General features: G+C 45.7%; 1 protein-coding gene across 1 annotated transcript in view; it reads left to right on the top strand.

Moving 5' to 3' along the window:
* The window catches only part of wnk2 (WNK lysine deficient protein kinase 2), a 296693-nt gene that overhangs the window by 200572 nt on the left and 69560 nt on the right, over positions 1–26561 (top strand). Inside the window, 7 exon segments of the mRNA XM_038812754.1 lie at positions 12888–13184; positions 14968–15026; positions 15772–15937; positions 16035–16151; positions 16282–16452; positions 18434–18464; positions 26265–26384. Coding sequence (XP_038668682.1) covers positions 12888–13184; positions 14968–15026; positions 15772–15937; positions 16035–16151; positions 16282–16452; positions 18434–18464; positions 26265–26384 — 961 coding nt within the window.

The raw sequence follows: 26561 nt of genomic DNA, 5'->3' as shown, positions 1-26561 counted from the left end.
GGACAGTGACCCAGGGCCGGGATTCGAACCCAGGTCCTCAGCGCCGTAGGCAGCAATGCTAACCACTGTGCCACCGTGCTGCCCTCTGATATAATAATTTGATCCAATCCACCAATCCCTCCCTGAACCCAAACCGTCCGAGCACCTCCCATAGATAGTCCCACTCCACCCGGTCAAAGGCCTTCTCGGCGTCCATTGCCACCACTACCTCCACCTCCCTACCCGCCGGGGGCATCATTATCACATTAAGTAATCTTCTCAGGTTGGCCGCCAGCTGCCTACCTTTCACGAACCCAGTTTGGTCCTCCCCAATCACCTCCGGTACGCAGTCCTCCATTCTAACCGGCAGTACCTTTGCCAGGAGCTTGGCGTCAACATTAATCAGGGAGATTGGCCTGTAGGACCCGCACGCCTCCGGGTCTTTACCCCGCTTCAATATCAGTGATATAGTGGCTTGCGACATTGTCGGCGGCAGGGTCCCTCTGTCCCTTGCCTTATTGAAAACCCTCGCCAAGACCGGGCCCACCAGCTCAGAAAACTTCCTATAGAACTCTACCGGGTATCCATCCAGCCCCGGGGCTTTCCCCGACTGCATGGCCTTTAGGCCCCCCAATACCTCCTCCACTCTAATCGGGGCCCCCAACTCATCCACTCGCCCCCCCCCCCCACCTACTGTTGGGAAGGTTAACCCGTCCAGAAACCTTTTCATCTCCTCCGGTTCTTCCGGCGGCTCCGAAGTATACAGCTTGCGATAGAAGTCTAATACCTTATTCAATCCTGCCGGGTCCTCCACTTTGCGCCGCTCCCCATCCCTCACTCTACCTATTTCCCTGGCCGCCTCCCTCCTCCTGAGTTGCTGCGCTAAGAGTCTGCTAGCCTTTTCCCCATGCTCGTACACCACTCCCCTCGCCTTCCTAAGCTGTTCCACGGCCCTACTCGTGGATAGTGCCCCCAGTTCCGCCTGTAGTCTCTGCCTCTCCCTGAGTAAAACCTCCCCCGGGGACTCCGTGTGCTCTTCATCTATCCGACCCATTTCCCTGACCAATCTATCCATGTCTGCCTTGGCTCTGTGGGCCCCAATTGAAATCGGCTCCCCCCGCACTACTGCCTTTAGCGCCTCCCACAGGGTCGCCACTGAGACCTCCCCCGTGTCATTTACCTGCAAGTAATTTTGCATGCACCTCAGAAGCCTCTCGCAGATCCCCTCCTCCGACAGCAGTCCCACGTCTAGCCTCCATTGCGGACGTTGGTAGCTCGCTCCCCCGATCTGCAGGTCTACCCAATGCGGGGCATGGTCTGAGATAGTAATTGCCGAGTATTCCGTGTTCTTTACCTCCCCTATACAATCCCTGCTTAGTACGAAGAAATCTATCCTAGAATATACTTTATGGACGTGCGAGTAAAACGAGTAGCCCCTTCCTGTCGGCTGTCTATCTCTCCAGGGGTCTACTGCCCCATTTGCTCCATAAACCCTTTCAGCTCCCTTGCCATTGCTGGGAGTCTGCCCGTTCTGGGACACGACCGATCCAAATCCGGGTCAAGGACCATGTTAAAGTCCCCCCCCCCCCCCCCCATTATTAGCCTGCGAGAGTCCGGGATCTTCCCCAGCACTCTTTTAATGAAGTCCACGTCACCCCAGTTCGGGGCATATATATTCACCAGCACCACTCTTCTCCCCTCCAATCTGCCCCGTACCATCAGGTATCTGCCCCCCCTGTCTGCGAATATGCCCTCCGCCTCAAATTGCACCCGCTTGTGATCATGATTGTCACCCCCCTGGACTTCGAGTCCAAGTCCGAGTGGAAGACCTGGCTAATCCAGCCCTTCCTTAGCCTGGTCTGGTCAGACACTTTCAGATGTGTCTCCTGCAACATTATTGCGTCCGCCCTCAGAGCCCGCAAGTGTGCGAACACCTCTTAACCGGCCCATTCAGTCCCTTGACGTTCCAGGTGATCAGCCTGGTCGGGGGGCATAACCCACCCCCCCACCACGCCGGTCAGCCATAGCCTTTCTCGGGCCGGCCCCCGGCCCGTGCGTCGCGCCATTCCTGGCCCGCCCTTTGGCTGCCTCCACCCTCAACCTCCTTTCCAGTGCCTATTTCAAGTCCCTCCCACGTGAGCAGAACACCCCCCCCAACCACATCCCCCGATACCCCTGCCAACCACTGGCTGTGATCTCTCTCTCTCCTCTTTCCCCCCCCCCCCCCCACCTGACTCCCTTGACTAGCCAATCTGCTAGCCCGGTGACTCAACACTCCGGCACCTTCCTGTCTCATTCCCATTGTTTCCCCGTCCTCCTCCCCACTCCCCGGCGCCCCATCCCCCTCTCCAACCCACTGGAGCAAGCTGGCTCCAGTGTCCTCCGCGAGCTGCAGAAAAAGTACAAATCTGCCCAAAAAGGAAAAAACAGAAAAAAGAGGAAAAAACAAACAAAAAAAAAACCCCCCATGAGAAAAAAGAGAAGAAAAAAAAGTAAACCCCCAAAACCAATGTCCATGAACAAAGGAAAAAGTCCCAAATGTTCCGCTTGGCACCTTTGACCCAGCAAACCGTTGAACAGCAGTCCAGGCCCATTCGGCGTACCTTCCCACGGTAATCCTCGGGCCTTAATTCGCGTCCGTGGGGCCTCTTTTCGGGACCAGCCCCTGATCCCTCACAAAATCCATCGCTTCTTCAGGCTCGGAGAAGTAGTTGTGTTGACCCTGGTGCGTGACCCATAGGCGAGCCGGGAACAGCAGACCAAACTTCACGTGCTTCTTGAACAGCACCTCCTCGACATTCTTAAAGGCTGCTCGCCGCCGAGCCACCTCCTGGTTTGGGTCCTGGTAAATGCGGAGAACACTGTTGTTCCACGTGCTGCTCCTGGCGCTCTTTGCCCACCGCAGCACCCGCTCCTTGTCCACGAACCTGTGGAACCTAATCACCATCCGGGGGGGGGGGGGTCCGCCCGGCCGCCCCTGCCTTGCCTGCACTCTGTGTGCCCACTCCAACTCCGGCGGTCGCGGAAAGGCTTCGGCCCCCATCAGCTGCTTCAACAGGTCTGCTACAAACGCTGCAGCATCAGCTCCCTCAGCCCCCTCCGGGAGGCCGACCATCCTCAGGTTGTTCCTGCGGACTCTATTCTCCAGCTCCTCCACTCTGTCCAGCAGTCTTCTCTGCCGCTCTTTCAGCCCGTCAACTTCTAGCGCCGCAACCGTCTGCGCATCCGCCTGCTCCTCCATCGCCTCTCCCAGCTCCTTAACTTTAACATCCTGGGCGTCCAGCCTCTGGTTCAGCTGATCCACCGCTTTCTGGATTGGGTCCAAGCTGTCCCGCTTCAGCGCTTCAAAACTGGACTTCATTACCTGGAGCATGTTATCCAGCGCCTGCTGCATTGCTGAGTCCGGGGTCCGTGTGTCCGCCATCTTCGGTCCCAGGTAATTTTCTTCAGGTCCTTGCCTCTGTCCCTTTTTCTCCTTTTTCTTCTGCCTTCTGGACTCCCGCTGTTCCATGTGCCGCAGCCCGCTCCTCAGCACTTTCGCTGCCGCCTTCCTTCTCCCAGCTCCTTAACTTTTACCTCTTGAGCATCTGAAGTGGGTCCAAGTTGTCCTGCTTCAGCGACTCCAAAACTGTTTTTCTTCTCCTGGAGCAAGAAAGGTCCGTGTGCCCGCCATCTTAAGTTTCAGGTCAGTTTCCTCTGCTCCTTGCCTCTGTCTCTTTCTCTCTCTCCTCCTCTACTTCCTGGACTCCCACGGTTCCATCGATTGCAGCCCGCTCTCCAGCCTTTTCGCGGCCGTCTTTTTGCCGCTCCTTGGTCCCGCTATCACGGGGAATCAGCCCTCAAGCCCCGCCGGAGTGAGAGCCCGCCGAATGTGCGGCTCACTCAAGCATCGCCGCCACCGGAAGTCCCGCATGTGCCAATCATTGCCTAGCATCCAATCAGGAGGAACCTGAGGCTCAGCCGGGAGCTGCAGGATAGGTGGCAGCGGTGAGGTTCTGGCAAGCCCGGAGGCCCTCGTACTTGCCCAATTCACTTAGCATGTGGCCTGGTCCATCACCATCCTTACCAACCCACCACCCCCATTTCCCATCCTCCCAGGATATGTGTCACATCACTCCAGGATACCAGGACTGTAACGGCACTGTCCATGGGTCACTATCGAGGGCAGGGGGGCCGGTGATATCCTGCAGAGAGCTGGCGCTGGTGCCCCTCAATCTATGCCATAGTCTGGCCGCTGCCTGTCTGCTGACTGCTCGCTCAAACCCATCACCTGCACCCTGTGCTGCATTGCATAAGAAAGTGACAGAGGCATACTACTGGTTGTGCACCAGGGTGTTTATTGTTCAATATACGTCCCCACTCTCCAGATGATGCAGCCCCCCCTCCCCCAGTACCCTCAGTGATTGTTGATGTGATTTGCCCTCCTAGCTGTACCACTACATCTAGGTGTGTCCCCAGGATGCACATCAGAGGTAGAGGCAACCAGCTGCTTACGTTGTCCATTGGCCTTCGATGACCCTGGCGGGTGTCCTCTGGAGGCTTTGGGGCCGGAGGGCCCTGGCTCACTTGTCAACGGTACATGGACAGCAGTGTCGCCCTGTCCCGTGTGCTGACCCCGAGACATGGCCTCATCAGAGGGGTGGACCTTGGGAGAGCCGGTGGTCACCGTCACCGCTCCATGGGATAGGTCTGGGTTGGCACTCCGCCCCCGCCTCCCGGTCGGTGCCCATAGGGCCCTGAGGTTCACCTTGGGACAGAGGAGCAGCTGGTTTGAGCTCCAGCTGTCCCTGCGTCATCTGACACTGCTTGTACTGGCGGTTACCCATGGCCCACTGATGGAACCATCAATTCACGAGACACGTGTTTTAAGATATGAACAGTGGTTTTAATCTACTTACTACAGAGCCAGCCTGTTACCCGTTGAAGTCTCAATGAACCGCAGGCTGGCCCTGGACACGGTTATTTATACAGCAGTCAAGGGGGAGGAGTCATGGGCGGAGCCAAGGGTGGAGCCTTGTACAAACTCCTGAGCATTCCCAGAGCTACTCCCCCTAGTGGTCGGATAACGCTACTGCGCTTACAATGGTATTGGTAAATACAGTGTGAATTACTACGTTACATTCTCCACATTCACCCCCTGCAAAAAAATCAAGTCCGGCGGGGGTGGTGGTCTACAAAGTAAGTCTGTCCGGTGGTCGAACTGTCCGCTGTGATCTGCAGAGCACCGGGATTGCAGCCTCTTGCGGTGGCTGGATGGGTGTTGTGTGCTGGGGTATGATGGCGGACTCCAGGGAGGGTTGTGTCCGAGCTTCATACTCGTCTGGTTCGACTGGGGGCGCTGGGGGCTGGTCGGCGCGGGTGCACGGAACTAGTGGAGCGAGCTCGTGGGCTTGGGAGCGCGAGGGGGCGGCAGCATGGGGTGTAGGGTATGGGGTCCTTGTGTGGGGGTAGAGGGGACGCTGGATCCAGCGGGTGCCAGATCCCGGAGGGATACTGTGTCCTGGCGGCCGTCAGGGAACTCGACGAAGGCGTACTGGGGGTTGGAGTGGAGCAGGCGCACCTTCTCAACAAGGGGGTCGGTTTTGTGTGTCCTGACATGTTTCCTCAGGAGTACCGGGCCCAGTGTCCTCAGCCATGCCGGAAGTGAGACCCCCGTGGTAGTGCCCCTGGAAAAAATGAAATGCCTCTCGTGAGGGGTCTGATTGGTCGCTGTACATAAGAGGGACCTAATAGGCTGGAGCGCATCTGGGAGGACTTCCTGCCACTGGGAGACTTGGAGCTTTCTAGACCGGAGGGTCAGTAGGACGGTCTTCCAGACCGTTGCGTTCTCCCTCTCCACCTGCCCGTTCCCCCTGGGGTTGTAGCTGGTAGTCCTGCTCGAGGCAATGCCCTTGTCGAGCAGGTACTGACGCAGCTCGTCGCTCATGAAGGACGAACCCCGGTCGCTGTGCACGTAGCTGGGGAAACCAAACAGGGTGAAGATGCTATGCAGGGCCCTAATGACTGTGTGGGAGGTCATGTCAGGGCACGGGATAGCAAATGGGAAACGGGAGAACTCGTCTACGACGTTTAGAAAGTAAACGTCCTTGTTAGTTGAGGGGAGTGGCTCTTTGAAATCAATCGCGAGGCGTTCAAAGGGCCTAGAAGCCTTGACCAGGTGGGCCCTGTCTGGTCTATAGAAGTGCGGTTTGCACTCCGCACAGATCGGGCAGTCCCTGGTGACCGCTTTTGCCTCCTCGTTGGAGAAAGGCAGGTTTCGGGCTCTGATGTAGCGGGCGAGCCGGGTGACCCCAGGGTGGCAGAGGTCGTTGTGGAGGACTTTCAGTCTGTCAATCTGCGCGCTGGCGCATGTCCCGCGGGATAGGGCATCCGGAGGCTCGTTGAGCTTCCCGGCTCAATACTTAATATCATAGCTGTAGATGGAGAGTTTGATCCTCCACCGAAGAATTTTATCATTTTTTATTTTGCCCCTTTGCGAGTTATCAAACATAAAGGCGACCGATCTTTGGTCGGTGATGAGGGTGAACCCCCTACCTGCAAGGTAGTGCCTCTAGTAACGCATGGTAGCAATTTCCGCAGTTGTTTCTAAGTCTTGGGGCCCCCTTTTCCAGCAGTCTTTGGCGCACATAATTAGACCTGAGGCCCGCTACAAAAACATCGCGTACAGTAAGTTCTCAATGTTCAGCCGAGGTAACCGCTTGATAGTTACAGTCATTAGATAGATTATTGAGCTCTCTTAAAAATTCGGCGAGTGATTCTGTAGGCCGCTGGCGGCGAGTCGTGAACACATGGTGTGCATAAACTTCGTTAATGGGCCTTACATACATCTTATCGAGTATCGCTAGCGCTGCAGTATATGAACCGGCCGAGTTTAGTTGCGTAGCGGTTCTGTGGCTCACCCTTGCGTGCAGTAGACTTAACCTCTGTTCCTCTGTTGTTTCGGCTGTGCTCGCTTCTGCCAGGTAGGCCTTAAAGCACCGCAGCCAGTGGGAGAAGATTTATTTTGCCTCTGCATCCTGTGGATTGAGTTCCTGGCGTCCAGGCTTGAGGGCTGATTCCATGATCGATCCTGACTGTTCTTAAGTATATTAAATTGATGGAGGTCGGCCTGATACTGGGTGACATCTTCGAGCGAGGCAGACATTGAGACCCTCCGCCATGGCCGTCACTGATTGCATGACGCCATGGACACCTTCACGTATGGTGCCGACATCGTGCACCAGGCTTTCCACTGCAGTCACCACCCTAGCAGTGTTGGCCTCGGTGCCAGTCATTGCCGGTGCTACCTCCTGCGCCCGTAGTCTCTGGGACTCCTCCAATTGGCTGGAGTGACTCTGACACCTCCTTCCAGATGTGCATCATCAGCAGTGTGATGCTCACCAGATTATGCCCCAGATGTCTGTTCAGTAACCTTTCCCACCGAGGTGTGCGCTGTGCTGGTGGAGCGTGGGAATGATAGCTATGCCGCGACTATTAACAGTTTCATCCTCAGAGCTCTCCTCCAAGGTGTTCTCCTCGGCGTCAGGAGAGGGTGCCGCCCGGGTTGGGACGGTGCCGTTGGCTGCTGGAGCTGCAGGAGAATGGACAAGTTGTCGGTGGGAGGGATTGGTCAGTCAGTAAGGCTATCACTACTCAACGTTTGGCAGGTCTTCCGGGTGAAGCCTGGTGGTTCCTCACCCCTGCGACGTCCACCAGCCTCTGCGTTGGTAACTGTCCTGTCCTCGACCACGCGAGTCACCTCACTGCCCGCTCCTCGGAGGAGGTGAGGATCTCGAATGGCACCCCACCGGCAGTCTGAGCCCCTCCCGCCGATTATGGGAGATGTTTCCCTGAGGGGAGACACTGAGGGCATCATTAACCACGCACGTGGTTCACTGTTTTTGGTGGTGGGGATGTGAAGGGAGGGTTGATGTGGAGGGAGGGTTGAAGGGGTTGGTGGAGGGAGGATTGAAGGGGAGGGGCTGGAGAGAGGGTTGATGGAGGGAGTGCTTTAGGGGGTGGGGATGGAGGGAGGGTTGGGGTCACCGGGGGGGTGCTTCCTTGGGGGGTTGGGGGTAGGACGTTGGTGTCTACTCGCTCATGCTGCCCGGTGTAGGTCGTTGACCACCTGACACTGGAGGCCAGTCTTCCTGGTCACACTGCCCGAGCTGATGGCTGCTGCCACCTCCTCCCAGGCAGCACTGGCTGCTTTGTGGCTCACCGTCCGGGACCCTCGGGGGAACAGGATATCCCTCCTGGGCTCCATCGCATCCTGGAGCCTGCCCAGGTCAGCATCCCCGAATCTTGGGGCCGGTCTCCTCGGTGCCATTGTTGTGACCTGGCTGGGGTTGGCTGAGCAAGTGCAGCTTAAGTGTTGCTCAGCCTTGTTAGCGGGGGGCTGACGAACACGGTGCTGGCGAATCAGCTGGCATTTGGGGTGAGAAGCCCGTGAAGCCTCGTTAAGTGAACCAACTAACGTTGAATTGCGTTGTCGGCCTCGCTGGGCCGAGCGCCGAGAAACTCTCAACAATTCCCGCTTGCTAGCACACTTTGAAATTTTTCTGGAGAATCGCGACATAGTTTTTAAAAGCTACTGAAATGTAATTGTGTACAAGAGTATGTTTTCCATTTCCTTTGTTATTCATGCAATGATGTAGGCATGTAAACATACATCTCGCTTATATACAGGATTCTGTTACAATAAGTTGAAATTTTTTGTATCTTGAAAGTTGGTAAATATCCTGTTGAAAAAAATACTAGAATTGTGCCTCAGATTCTCGCAATGTGAAAGCTGAACATATATAGGAAGTGGAGTTTCAAATTGTATCAAAGAAACTTGCACTGTAATATGTTAAACCTGTGATTGCTGAAATACATTCTGTACTGGTACATTGATATGGTGTCTGTTAGAGAATTCCAAGAATCAGGATAGTGTTCTTTGCCAAGTGATTTGACGATGAGAACTAAGCACTTTATTAAGGTTCATTTCACTTTTAGACAGTTTTTTGGTTCACTGTTAGAATGTGTTTAATTTGTATCAGAAAAATGATGAATACAATGTAACAAGTAGTTCCAGTGAGAAACTTTTCAAGAAACAAACTATTAATTACTTTTTACTTGAGAAATTCCTCTTGCAGTTTATCATGTGTGGAATTTGCATTTTTATTTCGATTTGTTTTTCATTATACAGCAGAGCTGATTGAAGATGTGTTTACTTGGCTGCTCGGTGACATCCATATGCGTTTGCATTGCTGCCCTTACGTTTGTGGTTCCAACAGAACAAATGTTTTTTGAGAAAGTGTTATTCCTGGATATGACTTTCAGAATGCAATTTGCTACTGTATACAGTCCTCTGTGATTTGCCAGATACTGGGCTAGATAAGGATTTGGCTGGATTCTCATAGATAGAAGGATGTTATTAATGGTAGTGGTCCTGCATCTGGACCAGTTACTACTAGACACAGAGGTTTTGAGGTAATTACGAGGATCATTGCTCTTTAAAATCCTTTATACATGATTTGATCTAGGATATTGGCGGACTATCTGCAAGTTTATAAATAAATTTGTGCAAGTATTGAGACATTAGCTGAGAAATAAAACCATTACAGTGTGATCTAAATGCAGAGGAGGAATGGTTATGGGAGGAATGATTAATGTAATTTAAGTCTGTCGAGCATGAGTATGCCATGTCGCGTTTCAAACTAAAGACTGCAATGTGGGCAAAAGTATTGGGTGTTATGTACATGAATCTTAAAAGATTCAAAACCCTTGCTGTGAGATTAACCAAATTTTTGGCATGTGTTGTTCGGACAGCCCAATCAAAAATAAGAAGCACTATATTGTCCTTGTGTACGACATTGGTTAGGCTTCCTTGAGAATGATATATCTAGTGTTGGCCCTTTTACATGGTGGATGATATAGAAAAGCAATATTAGATTGATACCCAGTTTAGAAGCCCCTAGTTAGCACAATAGGCTTAGAGAGTTAGGTATTTTTATTCTATGAAAGTAATGTGATAAAGTGACAAAACTCTGCTCATGTTGGTAGACTAATCAATTTGGGTTAGGAAGGAAAGGGAGAGTTGCATGTAAGTTACCTGACCTAAATCTACTTGCAAAAGAAACTTGTGGGCAGTATGAAACTGCAAATCAAATATTTGCTGTTTCTCTTTGCATTCTGTTCATTTCTATTTAATTTTGTTTAATGATGAGTTCTGGTTAGATCATTGAGAGCATTACTTTTTAAAGTATTTACTAAATTTTGTTAATGTAGAAAGAACTTGTATTCATGTGCAACATTTCATAAGCTCAGAACATCTCAATGTTTTACAGCCAATTAACAACCAGCACGGTTGTCTCAGTTGTAATAAGCCAATTTGTGTGCACAACAATGTTCCACAAACCATTATGAGATAACTCACCCGATATTCTGTGTTTTTGTCATTTTGATTGAGGGATAAATGTTAAACAGGGCACAGGAAAACTGCCCTACTCTTAGAAAATTGTTTTGTAGTTTATATTTACTTAAGGTTCTTGGGTTTATTTGCTATCAGAAAGACAGCATCTGCAGCAGTTGCAGTATGGCCTCGATATTACACTGAAGTGTAGGTTAGATAAGTTTAAATGGAAATTAGCCCACGCTTTCTATTGCACAAATTATACTTCTAAATTTGCACAAGTGTGCAGGGGCTGAGGCATTCACAACTGCTTTCAACCAGACGTGCTATGTGGATGATCCATCTCATTCTCCTTCTGAAATCCCCACCACCATTGAAGTCCGTCTTCAGCCAAAATGATTCACCCCACGTGATATCTATAAGTGGCTGAGCACACGATGCTGCAAAGGTCTGGGCTCTAAGCAACATCCCAGCCACAGTGCTTCTGACCAGTGCTCTGGAATTTGTCGTCATTCTAGACAAGTTGTTCCATTGCAGCTGCAACAATGGCCTCTACTTAACAATGAGGTAAGTTGCTTTGATACATCCCGTCCACAAAAATCAGGACATATCTAATCCTGTTGGTTGCTGCCTCTTCAAGCTTCTCTCATTCATCAGCAAAATATCTTTTGCTGTGCTACAAAGAGCCACTTCTTTAGCAATAGTCTGTTCACTGCTCAGTTTGGATTCTGCCAGGACCACTCTGTTCGAGACCTCAGTCCAGCCTTGGTCCAAACATGGGCAAAAGATATATATTCTGGAGATGACTTGAGTGGCTGCCCCTTGACATCAAGGCAGCATTGAATCAAGTCTAGCATCAAAGAGCCTTTGTAATATTGAACTCAATGGGAAACAAAGGAAAAGCTCTCCGCTGCCTGGAGCCAAATATATCACAATGAAATGAAAAATGAAATTAAATGAAAATCACTTATTGTTACGAGTAGACTTCAACGAAGTTACTGTGAAAAGCCCCTAGTCGCCACATTCCAGCGCCTGTCCGGGGAGGCTGGTACGGGAATCGAACCGTGCTGCTGACCTGCTTGGTCTGCTTTAAAAGCAAGCGATTTAGCCCAGTGAGCTAAACCAGCTCCTGGAAGATGGTTGTGGTTGTTGCAGGCTAAACATCTCCGTCCAAGTCATAACTGCAACAGTTCCCTGGGCATTGCTACAGACATAACCATCTTCAGCTGCTTTGTCAATGACTTTTCCTTCCATCATTAAATTAGACATTTGTTGATGATTCCACTGTGTTCGGTTTCATTTGTAACTGTTCAGATAATGAAGCAACCATACATACTGGCAGCATGCAGTATGGCCTGAGCAACTTTCAAGCACAGGCTGACGAGTAATATTATGCTGCACAAGTGCCAGGTAATGACCATCTCCAACAAGTGGTAATTTAACCATCTCCCCATGGCATTAAACTAAATTACCAGTGTCTGATCCCCCATCAACATGAAGTGGTTGGGAGGTTTGAAGGAGCTCACCATTGACGAGAACCTTAACTGGACTAGCCACCAAATATTGTGGCTACCAGAACAGATCAGAGGCATGAATATACCCACAGATTCAACAAAGCCTTTTTGTCACCAACCAAGGCAAATGTCAGGAGTGCAATAGAGTACTCTCCTTATACCTGGACGAGTGCAGCTCCAAATCACTCAACAAGCTCTTCACCATCCAGGACAAAGCAGCCCACTTAATGCATCATATTTCATACCCCATTACCAACTTAAACATTCATTGTCTCCAATGCTGTTGCACTTCGGCAATAGTATGGACCATCTGCAAGATGCACTGCAACATCTCATCAAGGCCTGTTCAATAAACCACCCAACCCATGACCTTTAATGATTAGGACAAGATAGCAGTTGTATGGGGACGTCACCACATGCAAGTTGCACGCTACCCTAACTTGAAAATAAATCAATATTTCTTCTTCTTCCCTACCCAACAGCACTGTGGGAATACCTTCACCTGAGTTGTGGTTCAAGAAGGTGGGTTCACCACCACCGTCTTAAGGAAAATTAGAGGTGGCAATGTCAGCTGGACTCATGCAATGAACAAATTTATCGGGGGAAAACTACCTCAAATTAATGGGGAACATGTGACAATCAGTAGACTGGTATCAAAGGTCACTTGGTAAATGATCCAACATGATGAGATTTCATCAAAAAAACCATGTACGACTACTTTGCAGAAATGTGCAAAAATCTGAAACCAGACCGTTTTTATTTTAAAGACTACAGTATGTAAAATGACAGATTTGAAGATAAATATGTTTTATGATTACTGAGGCTTAAACTAAATGTATTCATGAGGTTATGAGGATGAGAATCAACTCTGGTTCTAAATTCAGTTTTTGGATTCTAAATTCTGTTGGGTTCTGTAACAATTTCACTTGGGGGGTGGGATCAATGAAATATATTGACTTCAGATCATATATATCATTGTTGAAATACATTGACTAATAAAAAATGAAACTTATTTGCAGATGCTCATTCCACATGTTTCAGTTCACTATTCGATTGAAATAGGAGATCCACCACAAAGGCATCAAATAACAATTGTACCAGGGCAGCCTTTAGCTTTGCCACCACCTCTGACCGAAACTGTTCGAGCAACTGGTACCTTCTACACTGAACAACGAATACAAGTGCAATCCAGTGATCTCTCACAGTCAGTGCAACAAACAGTGCCAATGCAAGTCAAAATTCCTCAGTCGTTAAACCAACAGAACAAAGATACTCCTTTGTCAACCATGCAGATCTCTACTAATGTTTCGCAAAGCGTACGTCTAAGTTTTGTTGTTGGAGAAACCAATTTTAAGGCGCAGTTCGCAATTAGTTATTTAGAAACACGAACTAGTAGGAACAGAAGTAGGTTATTTGGCCCCTCATGCCTGCTCTGTCAGTAAAGAAGATCAGGGCTGTTCCTCAACTTCACCTCTGCTTTCCTGCTTGATTGCCTTAACAATCTCCGTCTCAGTCGATAAATTGTAAATAGCAGAGGCTGAGAACTGACCCCACTGTACTCCATCAGTAACAGCCTGCCAACCTGAAAATAATCAGCTTATTCCTGTTCTGTTTCCTTTAACCAATCCATTTATCCGTGCTAATATATTATCTGCAATACCATGAGCTTGTAACTTGTGCAACAACCTATTGTATAACACCTTCTCAATTATTTCTAGGTGATGCAATGGTACAAATAAGCTATATTCTATTCCATATGGTAGCAAAGGTTCTGCTGTGATTGCTTGCACATCTCCATTCTCACTTGCATCATTACTTGAGTAAGAAAGGAAGTAAATAGAACAAAGAACAAAGAAAAGTACAGCACAGGAACAGGCCCTTCGACCCTCCAGGCCCGTGCCAACCATGCTGCCCGTCTAAGCTAAAATCTTCTACACTTCCTGGGTCCGTATCCCTCTATTCCCATCCTATTCATGTATTCGTCAAGATGCCCCTTAAATGTCACTATCGTCCCTGCTTTGACCACCCCCTCCAGCAGCGAGTTCCAGACACCCACTACCCTCTGTGTTAAAAAAAAACTTGCCTCGTACATCTCCTCTAAACCTTGCCTCTCACACCTTAAACCTATGCCCCCTAGTAATTGACCCCTCTACCCTGGGGAAAAGCCTCTGACTATCCACTCTGTCTATGCCCCTCATAATTTTGTAGACCTCTATCAGGTCACCCCTCAACCGCCGTCGTTCCAGTGAGAACAAACCGAGTTTATTCAACCGCTCCTCATAGCTAATGCCCTCCATACCAGCCAACATTCTGGTAAATCTCTTCTGCACCCTCTCTAAAGCCTCCACATCCTTCTGGTAGTGTGGCGACCAGAATTGAACACTATACTCTTAAGTGGCCTAATGAAGGTTCTATACAGCTGCAACATGACTTGCCAATTCTTATACTCAATGCCCCGGCCAATGAAGGCAAGCATGCCGTATGCCTTCTTGACTACCTTCTCCACCTGTGTTGCCCCTTTCAGTGACCTGTGGACCTGTACACCTAGATCTCATTGACTTTCAATACTCTTGAGGGTTCTACCATTTACTGTATATTCCCTACCTGCATTAGACCTTCCAAAATGCATTACCTCACATTTGTCCAGATTAAACTCCATCTGCCATCTCTCTGCCTAAGTCTCCAAACGATCTAAATCCTGCTGTATCCTCTGATAGTCCTCATCACTATCTGCAATTCCACCTCCTTTGTGTCATCTGCAAACTTACTAATCAGAAATGATCTATTTCTTGGAGACAACAGTGGATGCTGAAGTTCCCAGTTTTCAGATCCTTTCCCATGGTGAAGCATGCTTTTAATATTTGTGGCCTTCCTGATGAAAGTTGCTCCTTGTTAGAAATTATGGATTTGTCTGCAATTTGTTTTCTTTGTTTGAGCTTCAACTGGAGTGTGAAAACATAACCAATCACAAAGTACTAATATTGTTTAAAATCTCTACCCTTCAGGGATGCTATCTCTACTTATTTTAACTGAAATTCTAAAACTTTAGATTGTTTGATATTTTGAATTGTTGCATTAAAAGGTTGTTTTTATAAACAGGAGAGTCACCCTCAACAAGATAAACAACAGACAGCAACATATGGTGGCTGTTATGATAAGTAAGTAATGTGACATCCAGTGTAACTAAACAATTCAAACTCTTAGTCTAAGGGAGTTAGCCTATTCAAATTATTTAGTTTTAGATTGGAAATAGATAAACCAGTTAAAAATTATATTGACATACTTTAAAACTTTCAGTTTCCTTTAAGAATTTCACTTCTCCATTGTTGCTGGATAATGTCTTTGTATCTTTCCTTGAGGATGTATAGAACAACTACATACGGTCTGAAACTTGATGCAGAGTTTCATGATCACGGAAGAACCATGCAATCTGCCGAGTACTTTGCAATTGCAACTAATAGCATGTTTTCTTTGTGGTGCACATTAGATCAGCTCTTTGTCTAAAGTTCTGATTAGAATTTGTTCAGTGAGGTGGCTTATCCATATTTTATATCAAATAGCCTAACAAAGAAAGCGTAAACATTTCATGTTCTCTTGCAAATAAGGAAACCAGAATACTTATCTAATAATAATAATCACATTGTCACAAGTAGGCTTCAATGAAGTTACTGTGAAAAGCCCCTAGTCGCCACATTCCGGCACCTGTTCTGGGAGGCTGGTACGGGAATTGAACCCACACTGCTGGCCTTGTTCTGCATTACAAGCCAGCTGTTCAGCCCACTGTGCTAAACCAGCCCCTGACAAATACAAATAAGAATGGTGAAAACTGGGGTTAGATTGGGGTTTCTGCAGTGCACACAGCCGTAACATAGTATATTTTTGTGATTATTTGTCTCCAAACAGTATATGTTCTGATGCTGCTTCAGGAAAGGAGATGAGTGATGGATACGAAGGAATTCAAACCAGTGGGAAACAGGAGAGCAAAGGTTCAAGGAAGCATCACAAGAGGTCTGCACGCACTCGTTCACGTCAGGAAAGAGCCAGTAAGCCAAAGCTGACACTTCTTAATGTGAGTATTTAAAAGCCTTTTTATGCAAAATGTCATAGCCTGACAATTAGTAGCTTTAATTATCTTCAAAGCACAACTATTATCTACTTCCTTACAGGTGTCAAATGTAGGAGATAAGATGGTAGAATGCCAGCTGGAAACCCATAATCACAAAATGGTAACCTTTAGATTTGATTTGGATGGTGATGCTCCAGATGAAATAGCAAATTATATGGTAAGTTTTATAGTTTAAAGAAATAGTTGAAAATGTAAGATTTGGATTTTATTTATTGAAGTAGAATAAAATGATTTTTATCAAATGAAAAAGAACAAATACTTTTTTTAATTTGTTATTTTTTAAATAGGTAGATAATGATTTTATACTGGAAATTGAGAAGGAGATTTTCATTGAACAAATGAAAGACATAATGGATAAAGCAGAGGATATGCTCACTGAAGAAACAGGAGGAGAAAGATGCTCTACTCACAGTATGGGTTTACAGCAAGTTGCTGGCAAATCTGAAATTGAGGGTCAGGTATGCAAGTTGTTTTATACTCTTGATGTTTCATTGTACTCTGAATAATCAAGTCAGACCATTTGACTTGTGATTCATCTGATAAATAGACATTGTTGATTGACTAATAAATAGACATTGTTGATTGACTAATAAATAAGAAAAATGCTTTTAAATACTCACATTAAGAAGTGTCAGCTTTAGCTTATTGACTCTTTCCTGACGTGAATGAGCGTGTGCAAACCTCTTATGATGCTTCCGTGAACTTTTGCTCTACTGTTTCCAACTTGCATGAATTCCTTTGCATCAATCACTCATCTCTTTTCCTGAAGAGGCTCAATGTAATTACCTCTTTCTTGAGGTTTTTCCTTGCCTGATTGATGCTCTGTAACTACAACGGTGGAAAAAATTGATTAACGACTGCCATCTCACTTGAGGCCAATCCAGATCCAACAACCAGCTCTGAAAACGCTGTGCACATTTTTGACAGCTGCAATAAATTCCAACATAGCAACTGAGATAATCCACAACATCATAATATAATCAACAACATTCTAAATAAAATAACCCGCACCATTTTTCTTTTAAAGTCTATTTGCCTTATCTACCAATGTAAACTTCCTTTTATAAAAATAAAAATTCCAGGATCCAGGGCTGCATCGTTGCAAAAAATTAATTGTTTCTTCCTTGGATCATGCCCTATACATATACCTAGTTTAATCAAAATCCATGTGTTTTTGAGATATTTTGTTGACAGACAAATGGACTAATGGGTGAAAATATTAACTTTCATGTTGGAGGTAATAAGTATGAAAAAATAAATTGGATTCTAGCATGCTTGCTGAAAGAATACCAGTATTAATAAATACTGCTGGTTTCCCAATTTGTTTTAAGGTTCCAGAGGTAGTATTACCAAAATACCAAAATGGTGTTTTAGGTCTGGGTATATTCACCGATTCTCAGAAGATGACATTTTTAATTTAAAAGTTAATTCAGACACTTGTAGCAAACTAGGAATAGTGTGGAGTGGCACGGTAGCACAGTGGTTGGCACTGTTGCTTCACAGTGCCAGGGTCTCTGGTTCAATTCCCGGCTTGGGTCCCTGTCTGCGTGGAGTCTGCATGTTCTCCCCATGTCTGCGTGGGTTTCTTCCGGGTGCTCCGCTTTCCTCCCACTAGTCCCGAAAGACGTGCTGTTAGGTGAATTGGACATTCTGAATTCCCCCTCAGTGTTCTAGAGTGTGGCGACTTGGGGATTATCACAGTAACTTCATGGCACTTATGACACTAATAAAGATTATTATTAAATCAACATTCCAATTATGGAATGAATTGCGACTGCCTTAAATCTAAGATTCTAAACTACATGAAACACAATTTCAGTCTTGCAGTACTTTATTAGATACGGCAGTGGTACAAAAAAACTGGTATAGTCTCAGTAAAGGTATTTTGTTTTTTGGTTTGTGTTCCCCTGTTACCTGAAATTAAATAATTTTAGAGTAATTTTCCATCCATAGCAATTTGGGAGTCATTCAGAAAATGCAAATAATCTGTTGATTTTTTTTTTGTAAATCGCGTTTTTGTGGGGAAAGATATGTTTTGGTGCACGCCCAAGCCTGGCGTGGAAATTTTATCCTATATTCTTGTTGGTTGTATGAACAATCGTTACACATGAAGGTGTGCACCACTTTACCATGTTTTCACAGCTTTATTCTCTTCTCCTCATTCTCCAGTTTATCTGCTTACCGACTTTTCTGGTCTAAGCAGAGGCACCAAGATTAATGATTAAGCTGAACCAACTTTTTTGGTGTTCTCTTATCTTTTTCTGTTAGCATGCACACGGGAGCATTTAAACTGTACTGCTCCAGTTTTGAGGATTTTGTTGCATTATTTGAAAGAATGGGAAAATCCTAATAAAAATATGCACTTTTTAAAAATAGGCTTTGCCTTGTGTTCCTGTAGGTTCTAGACTAATGCGTGTACCATTTTCCTTGTCATTGCAGATATTAACTTCTCAACAATGCCAACAGAATGGTAAGCAATGTTAGCTATCTTCTATTGAAAAATTAAATGCAGTTTATTATAAAGTTTTTTTTTTAGATTAGGATCAATATGTTGCAGAAATGCTGCATGCCCAGGCAATGATGACACCAATAACTTGCATTTATATAGGTGAGGTAATCATTGTTTTAACCATTTACTTGTTTACAGAGAGATGGCTAATGCAATATTGTTTACATTTTTTCCCTGGGATGTAGATAATAAATGAGAAATGCTGTTTATTCCTTATCAGGTCATGGGACATCTTAGTGGGATACAGAGGATGTAATTAATGGGGGACCAGATCTGCCTGTGGTTTTTGCAGTTTGGAATAATTTTAGTCTGACAAGACAGAAGGATTTTTGGTTGTTCCTGAGAGGGGGTCTCTCCAAAGGTCTGCACAGAGAACTGCAAATCACATGATTGCTAACTTATATTTGAGTGGATTTTGAACTGTATTGGGTTGTTCTTTTGCAATATATATAGTGGCAGGTGTAGATAGTGGGTTAAAGTTTTTTCTTTTTATTTAAGAATTGTTTAACTGTTAATTGTAAAGCAATTTATTTGATAATGTGGTTAATTCAGTGTTTAAATTAAAGTTTGTTTTAACATAAGATACCTATTGGTCAGAGTCATCACTCCTGGGGTGAAATATCCTTTCCTCCGTATTGCCAATTGTTTGGGGTTTCTCGATCAGTATTTTATTTTAATATTGGCAGATTTGAAGGGGAGGGAATTGTTAATAACTTCAACTGACATAGGAGTCAGGAGGGGAAGGTGGATGATCATTAACTCAAAGGAATAAGATCTAGGGTGCAAGAGATGGGTCAAATTAACAAGATGAACTTGGAGAGAGCATTTGCAAGGAGAGAAACTATAGATAACTGCAAACTCTGGTTGGGCAGAGGGAAGTTTGGCCCAGTGGGTAAGAGAAAGGAGGGAAGCAGCAGAGGTGGTTGATTGTGATGTCTCAAGCTTTGTTACACAAATATCCAGGAGCTTGTTGCACCTATTGTTAGTGGTGAATATAAAGAGAAGCCTGGTGTTCTCCGGCTTCCTTGGTGTTCTTTGAATCGTGGACAAATTTTGTGATTGAGGCTATAGCCTGATGAAGCTTGAAGTGGTCTAGCCAGATCTGGTATTTAATATTTTAGTGCGCAAAGACTTTCAAGTCTCTAACTTTTGGATTTAAAGGACTAGAGATAAGGGATGTAACAAGAGCAAAGTGTAATACTTCTGGTGAGGACAAAGGGCATAAAGGTGGACCATCAAATAGCACGGAATGGTGGTTGTTAATTTCCAATCCAGTATCATTAATTTGATTTAATTTCAACTGATTTGAACTTGTGTTGTGAATTTGGTAATTGATAAATAACTGCTTGACACACTGCTTAAGATCGCAAATGCTATAACTACCAGTAAAAATGGATGAGTGATCCAAATAAAGGCTAGCACAGGGCATCATTAACATTTATTTGAAAGGTGACATCATATCCGTAGCTAATGTTGCCAAACGTCAACATTTAAAGAGGCCCACGGTTCAATCCATGCAGGACTCGGGAGGTAAGTGTGGAGGCAGGAGGGGAACACATTACTGAGATGCTCTGACTCTGGTGACCAGGATCAAGTGAAAGCAAGTGAGGCTGGTCCGACTGAACTAAGCAAGTGATATTGGAAGAGAATGATCTGGTCAACCGTGTCAAAGGTTGGAGAGAAGGTGAGTATGTATTACATACTGTGGTCACATTAGGTATCATTTCTGAGTTTTGCAAGAGCTATTTGAGAGTTACTGCAAGGATGGAAACTTTAGGGAGGTTCAGGAAAATGAGCATGGATTTTGGAATGTGACAGTATGTAATAATCACTTATTGTCACAAGTAGGCTTCAATGAAGTTACTGTGAAAAGTCCCTAGTCGCCACATTCCGGCGCCTGTTCGGGGAGGCCGGTACGGGAATTGAACCCACGCTGGTGGCCTTGTTCTCCATTACAAGCCAGCTGTTTAGCCCACTGTGCTAAACCAGGCCCTTGTTGAAGGGCTTTGAGAGTACTGAGAAGTTATAGTTGGGATGGAGGATTTGAAGTAAGGCAAGGGTGGGGAAGTGATGGTTATGAAAATTTGGGTGTCAGTACCCATGGAGATGGTCGATAGCTTTAAGTTCCTGGGAGTCACCATCACCAACAGTCTGTCCTGGTCCACTACGTTGATGCAACAGTCAAGAAAGCCCATTAATGTGTCTACTTCCTATGTAAGCTAAAGAAATTCGGCATGTCTGCTTTGCCTCTCTCAAACTTCTAAGGATGTACCATAGCGAGCATCCTATTCGGCTGCATCAGAGCTTGGTGCGGCAACTGCTCAGCCCAAGATCACAAAGAACTGCAGAATGTGGTGAACTCAGCCCAATGTATTACAGAAGCTTGCCATCCTCACATTGATTCTGTATACACTTCCTGCTGCCTCAGGAAAGCAGACAGCATTATCAGAGACCCCACCCACCCAGGCTTTGCCTTCGTCCAGACACTTCCATCAGGCAGAAGATACCGAAGTCTGAAGACCCGCACATCCAGACATAAGAACAGCTTCTTCCCCACATCTACTAGATTCCTCAACGACTCTCCCTCGAACGGAGCTGTTCCTGAAAGAACACTATTCACAACGCCCTATGCTACTCTTGCTCATGTATTTGCTTTATTTGGCCCCTTGTTCTGCACTGTAACCACTCACTGTTTGTCGATGTACCATTTGTCAATGTACTCTGTTGATTATTCTTTTTTTTGTCTACTATGCATGTCCCCTTGATCGCAGAAAAATACTTTTCCCTGTACTTCGGTACATGTGACGATCAATCAAAATCAATCCATCAATCAATTAGTTCATTCATTAAAGAATATAGGTGTTGGTGGCAAGACTGCCATTTATTGCTGACCTTTAATTGGTCATAGGAAGCCCATAATAAGTGGCTGTGACCTTCTGCAGCTGCTGTTGTTCGGAAAGGATTTTTGACTGGACCACTTTTTTTTTTAAAAAGCAGTATATTTTGAAGTTAGGATGGTGTGTGACTCGGGGGCGGAACTTGCAGGGGGTGATGTTCCCATGATGTACTATTTGTATGTGATGAGCTTGTGGGTTTGACATGTGTTAAAGAAGCCTTGGTGAGTTGTGGTGCATCTTGTAAATTTCATGCACTGCAACCACATTGTACTGGTGGCGAGAAGAATGAACATTTAAGGTGGTGTATGGCATGCCAATCAAGCTGGCTACTTTATCCTAAATGCTGTCAAGTTTTTAAAAATGCATTCCAGGGATTTGGGCTTTGCTGGCTAGGCCAGCATTTATTGCAAATTCCTTTTTTTTAATATATAAATTTAGAGTACCCAATTAATTTTTTCCAATTAAGGGGCAATTTAGCGTGGCCAATCCACCTAGCCTGCACATTTTTGGGTTGTGGGGGCGAAACCCACGCAAACACAGGGAGAATGTGCAAACTCCACACGGACAGTGACCCAGAGCCACGATCGAACCTGGGACCTCGGTGCCGTGAGGCAGCAGGGCTAACCTACTGCGTCACCGTGCTGCCCATTTATTGCCAATTCCTAATCACCCTTGAGAAGGTGGTGGTGAGCTGGTGCCTTGAACCGCTGCAGTCCGTGTGGTTAGATGCACCCACAGTATTGTTGGGGAGAAAGTTCCAGGATTTTGACCCAGCGACAGTGAAGGAACGGCAATATATTTCCAAGTCAGGATGGTTAGTGGCTTGGAGGGGAACTTGCAGGTAGTGATGTTCCATGTATCTGCTGCCCTTGTTCACTCGATGGTAGCAATTGTGGGTTTGCAAGGTACTGTCTGAGGAGGCTTTGTGAGTTTCTGCAGTGCATCTTGTAGATGGGTGTACATTGCTGCAACTATGCATTGGTAGTCGAGGGAGTGAATGTTTGTGGATCAGGTGTTCATCAAGCGGGTGGTTTTGTCCTGGATGGTATCAAGCTTTTTGAGTGTTGTTACAGCTGCACTCATCCAGGCAGTGTAGAGTATTCCAGTACACTCCTGACTTGTGTTACAACATCCTGGGCTAGTTAATTCCAGCCCCAGAGTCACAACACCAAGTGAATTAACCAATAATTCTTATAAAAATACCCAAAGTCTTTGGCCCTTGGCTGCCCAATTATTAGTCACTAGATTTATAAATTGATGCACAATTACTCTTTATTTATAAAAAGAATAATGGTGAAATATGCAACAAATACAGTCTTACAAATATTAATAAATACCTAACTCCTACTTAACTTGCCTCCCCAATAAATACTCACACACGCATACAAGACAGACAAACAGAGGGGTGGAAACAGAGGAAAAATCATAAGTGAAAGAGAAAAATGTCTTTGCTTCAGATGATGGTTCCTTGCAATGGTTTCTTCACAGCTTGTAGAGTACAGTCTTTGTTTTTCAGCCTGTGCTCACATTTTTCCTGGAAATACAGTGTCCCTGCTTCATCAAACTTTGCCGTCAGTTCATGGCCTGCCTTCAGGCCTCTTATCGTTTCAGCAAATGCAGTAATCATAGGCTGCAGGCTTTCTGGAGAAAGATAGTTGATTCACACCAGCCTTTCTGAGAGAAGTTAGCAAATTCTGAGCTTGCCTGCCCGGCCTGTAATGGTTCTCATGTAAACCGAGTCAGGTATTCGGCCAGTTCAGAAACACAGCCTTTCTGAAAACGGAGCAGGACCTTTTCCAGGGCTACCAGCAGTCAAACCGAAACCAAACTGGACCCTTGGAGCTTTGAAAAACAATTCCAGAGGGATCAGATCCAATCACCATCTTACCAGGCAGAGCACAGCCTTTCGGGCCAATTCATTGGCCATTAACCAAATCAATCATACCGAGACCCAGTCAATCTCTGACATTGGTGCCAGTCAGTACAGCTCTAGTTTGAACAAGCACGGTGATCTCTCCTGTTGCTGAAATCCTCTGTTTGAATTAAAGATATAGGCCACTTGCCTCAAAAGACACATGTCCATTAATCAAAAATGCAACAGCAAAATAAAAGAATAGGGCATGAGGGAATAAGCAGGAAGGACCCTTACACTTGTGCCTTATAGATGGTGGACAGGCTTTGGAGAGTCAGGAGATGAGTTCCTTGCTGCAAGGTTCCGAGCCTCTGACTTCTTGTAGCCACGATATTTATATGGCCTAGTTCAGTTAAGTTTCTGGCCAACGGTAACCCACAGGATATTGATAATGGGAAATTCAGCGCTGGTAATGCCATTGAATGTTAATGGGTGATAGTCATCGCCTGGCACTTGTACGTGTGAATGTTACTTACCACTCATCACTCCAAGCCTTGAGATTGTCTGGATCTTGCTGCATTTGGACATGGACTGTTTCTGTATGTGAGGAGTTGAGAATGGTGCTAAATATTGTGCAGTCATCAATGAACATCCCCACCTCTGACCTTTTATAAGGGAAGGAACGGTATTGATGAACATCTGAAGATGGTTTGGCCTAAAAATCTACCTAGACGTACTCATGCAGTGATGTCTTGGAGCTGAGATGACTGACCTCCAACAACCACAACCATTTTCCTTTGTACTAGGTATGACCCCAACCAGTGGAGAGTTTTCCCCAATTCCCATTGACTCCTGTTTTGCTTCATGCCATGCTTGGTCAAATGCAGCCTTGATGTGAAGGGCAGTCACTTTCCCCTCCTCTCTGAAGTTCAGCTCTTTTGTCCATGTTTGAACTAAGGATCTGAGTGAGCAGGTGATTGCTAAGCAACTCCCACTTTATCGCACCGCTGACTACCCCTTCCATCACTTTGCTGATGATCGAGTGTACTTGGCAGTAATTGGCTGGGTTAGATTTGTCCTTTTTTTGTACAGGTTATATCTTGTCAGAGTTATGATTGCACTGAAACAGCTTGGCTAGACTGTGGCAAGTTCTGGAGCGTGCTATTGCTGGAATATTGTCTGGGCCATAGCCTTTGTAGTATCCAATGCCTTCGGCAGTTTCTTGATACCACATGGGGTGAATTTATTTGGCTGAAGACTGGCATTTGTGATGCTGGGAATTCCAACGGAGACCAAGATGGATCATCCACTTGGCGTTTCTGGCTGAAGATTGTAGTAAATGTTTGAGTGTTGTTGGTGCTGCTGTACTCACTGAAAAAGTGGTGAATCAACAGGTGAGTCAATACTTACAGAATATCCACCTCCTAACTTGTAGTCAAAGTAATTTTGTGGCTGTCTGAGCTAAAATTTTGGCATGTGCTGATCCAAAATGTTGATGGGGGATTTGATGATGATCAAACCCTCAAATTCCAAGAGGAAATGATTCTTGTTGAACGGGGTTATGTTGGGACACGGGGTGGGTGTGTGTGTGTGTGTGTGGGGGGGGGCTGGCTTGAATTTTTAGCATGTTGTTGATTATTTTGTATTCTTGAGTTGTCAATAAACTGAAAATATTTCTGGAATAACCAATTGTCCCCGGCCAATAGTTTTCAGCCAGGTTATCACATGCGCCCCCCCCCCCCTCCCAAATACACACACACACACACATATACACACACACACCTCAGAAATTCCTAGTTGGTTCCTAAGAAATTTTCAGGTTTGCTGTGTGATAACTTCCCTGCTGTCTTTATGATTAACAGCAATGAAATGACACACTTCTGTTTGACGACACATCAAATTGGGGGAAATCATTCATGCAAATATTTCAGCCTTGTAACAGTCAGCAGTATTTTGTGATTGCCCTTCTTTTCTCTTCCTTCCAACTTCTACTGCACACATGAAAGTAGTTTAATTCATGGATCATAGAATGTCACAGAATCCCAGTGAAGAAGGGGACCACTCAGCCCATCGAGTCTGCACCGACCCTCTGAAAGAGCACTCTTTCCCCCCCCCCCCCCCCCCCTCCCCCAAGTCGAATTCCCCACCCTATCCCAGTAACCCCTTAAACTAACCTGCACATCTATGGACTGTGGGAAGAACCCAAAGGAAACCCACGCAGACACAGGAAGAAGGTGCAAACTCCACACAGCCACCCAAGGCCACAATTGAACTTGGGTCCTTGAAGCTGTGAAGCAGCAGTGCTAACCACAACAGTAAAACATTTCACTTGCCCATCAAGCCTGTGCTAATATTTCTCTCTGCATGAACCACCTACTGTACTTCATGATATTCTAAGAACCCCCATGCTATTTCTTTTCAATTCCATGATCATCTGCCTATGCTACAAAATCCTAAGACAGTTCAGACCATGTTTTGCAGAATAAAGAAAAGAATCCTGTAAAAAAACAAAAACTCTCAACACTATTGAATGATTTTGACTGTTTCAGTCAATGCGAAAACCAGTGATTCTGATGTTACGACCTACAAGGCATTAGCAGCCTATTAATATAAAACTCTGCCTTCCAGTTTGCATGAAGAAAGTCAAAGAAATTCTGAAGTATAAGTGCCCCTATCATACTTCAGTTATCACATTTGCTTCATTTGGTGGAAAGGAAACGTTAGCAATTTGGAATTCAAGATGTAGGGATGGTACAAATGAAAAGTAAGGCGCCCGACTAGGAAAATCAGTGACTCGCCTAGTGTATTGAATGGCATAACATTCCATTGTCATAATACAATGTTCCTCTACAGGAATTCTGCTGTTTCAGTTGGCTGTGACATGTGTAGCTGACAGCCTCTCTCTCTTAGTTTGTATGGAACTGGAATATAGGTGAAACTAATATTTTGATAAGTTGTTTTGTTTAAGTTGATGAACAGCTAAATTCTAATGCGCTGTTTAACCTCTATTAGTACTGCATACTGGCCGAAGATGGTTTATTGTATGTCCAGTTGTGGAAAATCTTGCAACAGAACGATCAGAATCGGCACCAGATGCTCCTTCAACTCAACCACAGCCAACCTCTGTTCCGGGTATGATTTAAGTTTTTTGAACTGTAGAGGTTTGAAATGCAAGGAAAGAAACAAATTTTGGCATATCTTGGAGCAAGATGAGGAATTAGAATGGAAGATAAATATTCCTTGTAAAGTGTAACAGTAATGTTTTGCATACAAATCCCTTAAATAATTCAACATTTTACATCCCATTTT

This window comes from Scyliorhinus canicula, chromosome 11 (assembly GCF_902713615.1).
Source record: "Scyliorhinus canicula chromosome 11, sScyCan1.1, whole genome shotgun sequence".
Taxonomy (NCBI): domain Eukaryota; kingdom Metazoa; phylum Chordata; class Chondrichthyes; order Carcharhiniformes; family Scyliorhinidae; genus Scyliorhinus; species Scyliorhinus canicula.
This window is presented reverse-complemented; position numbering and strand designations above follow the sequence as displayed.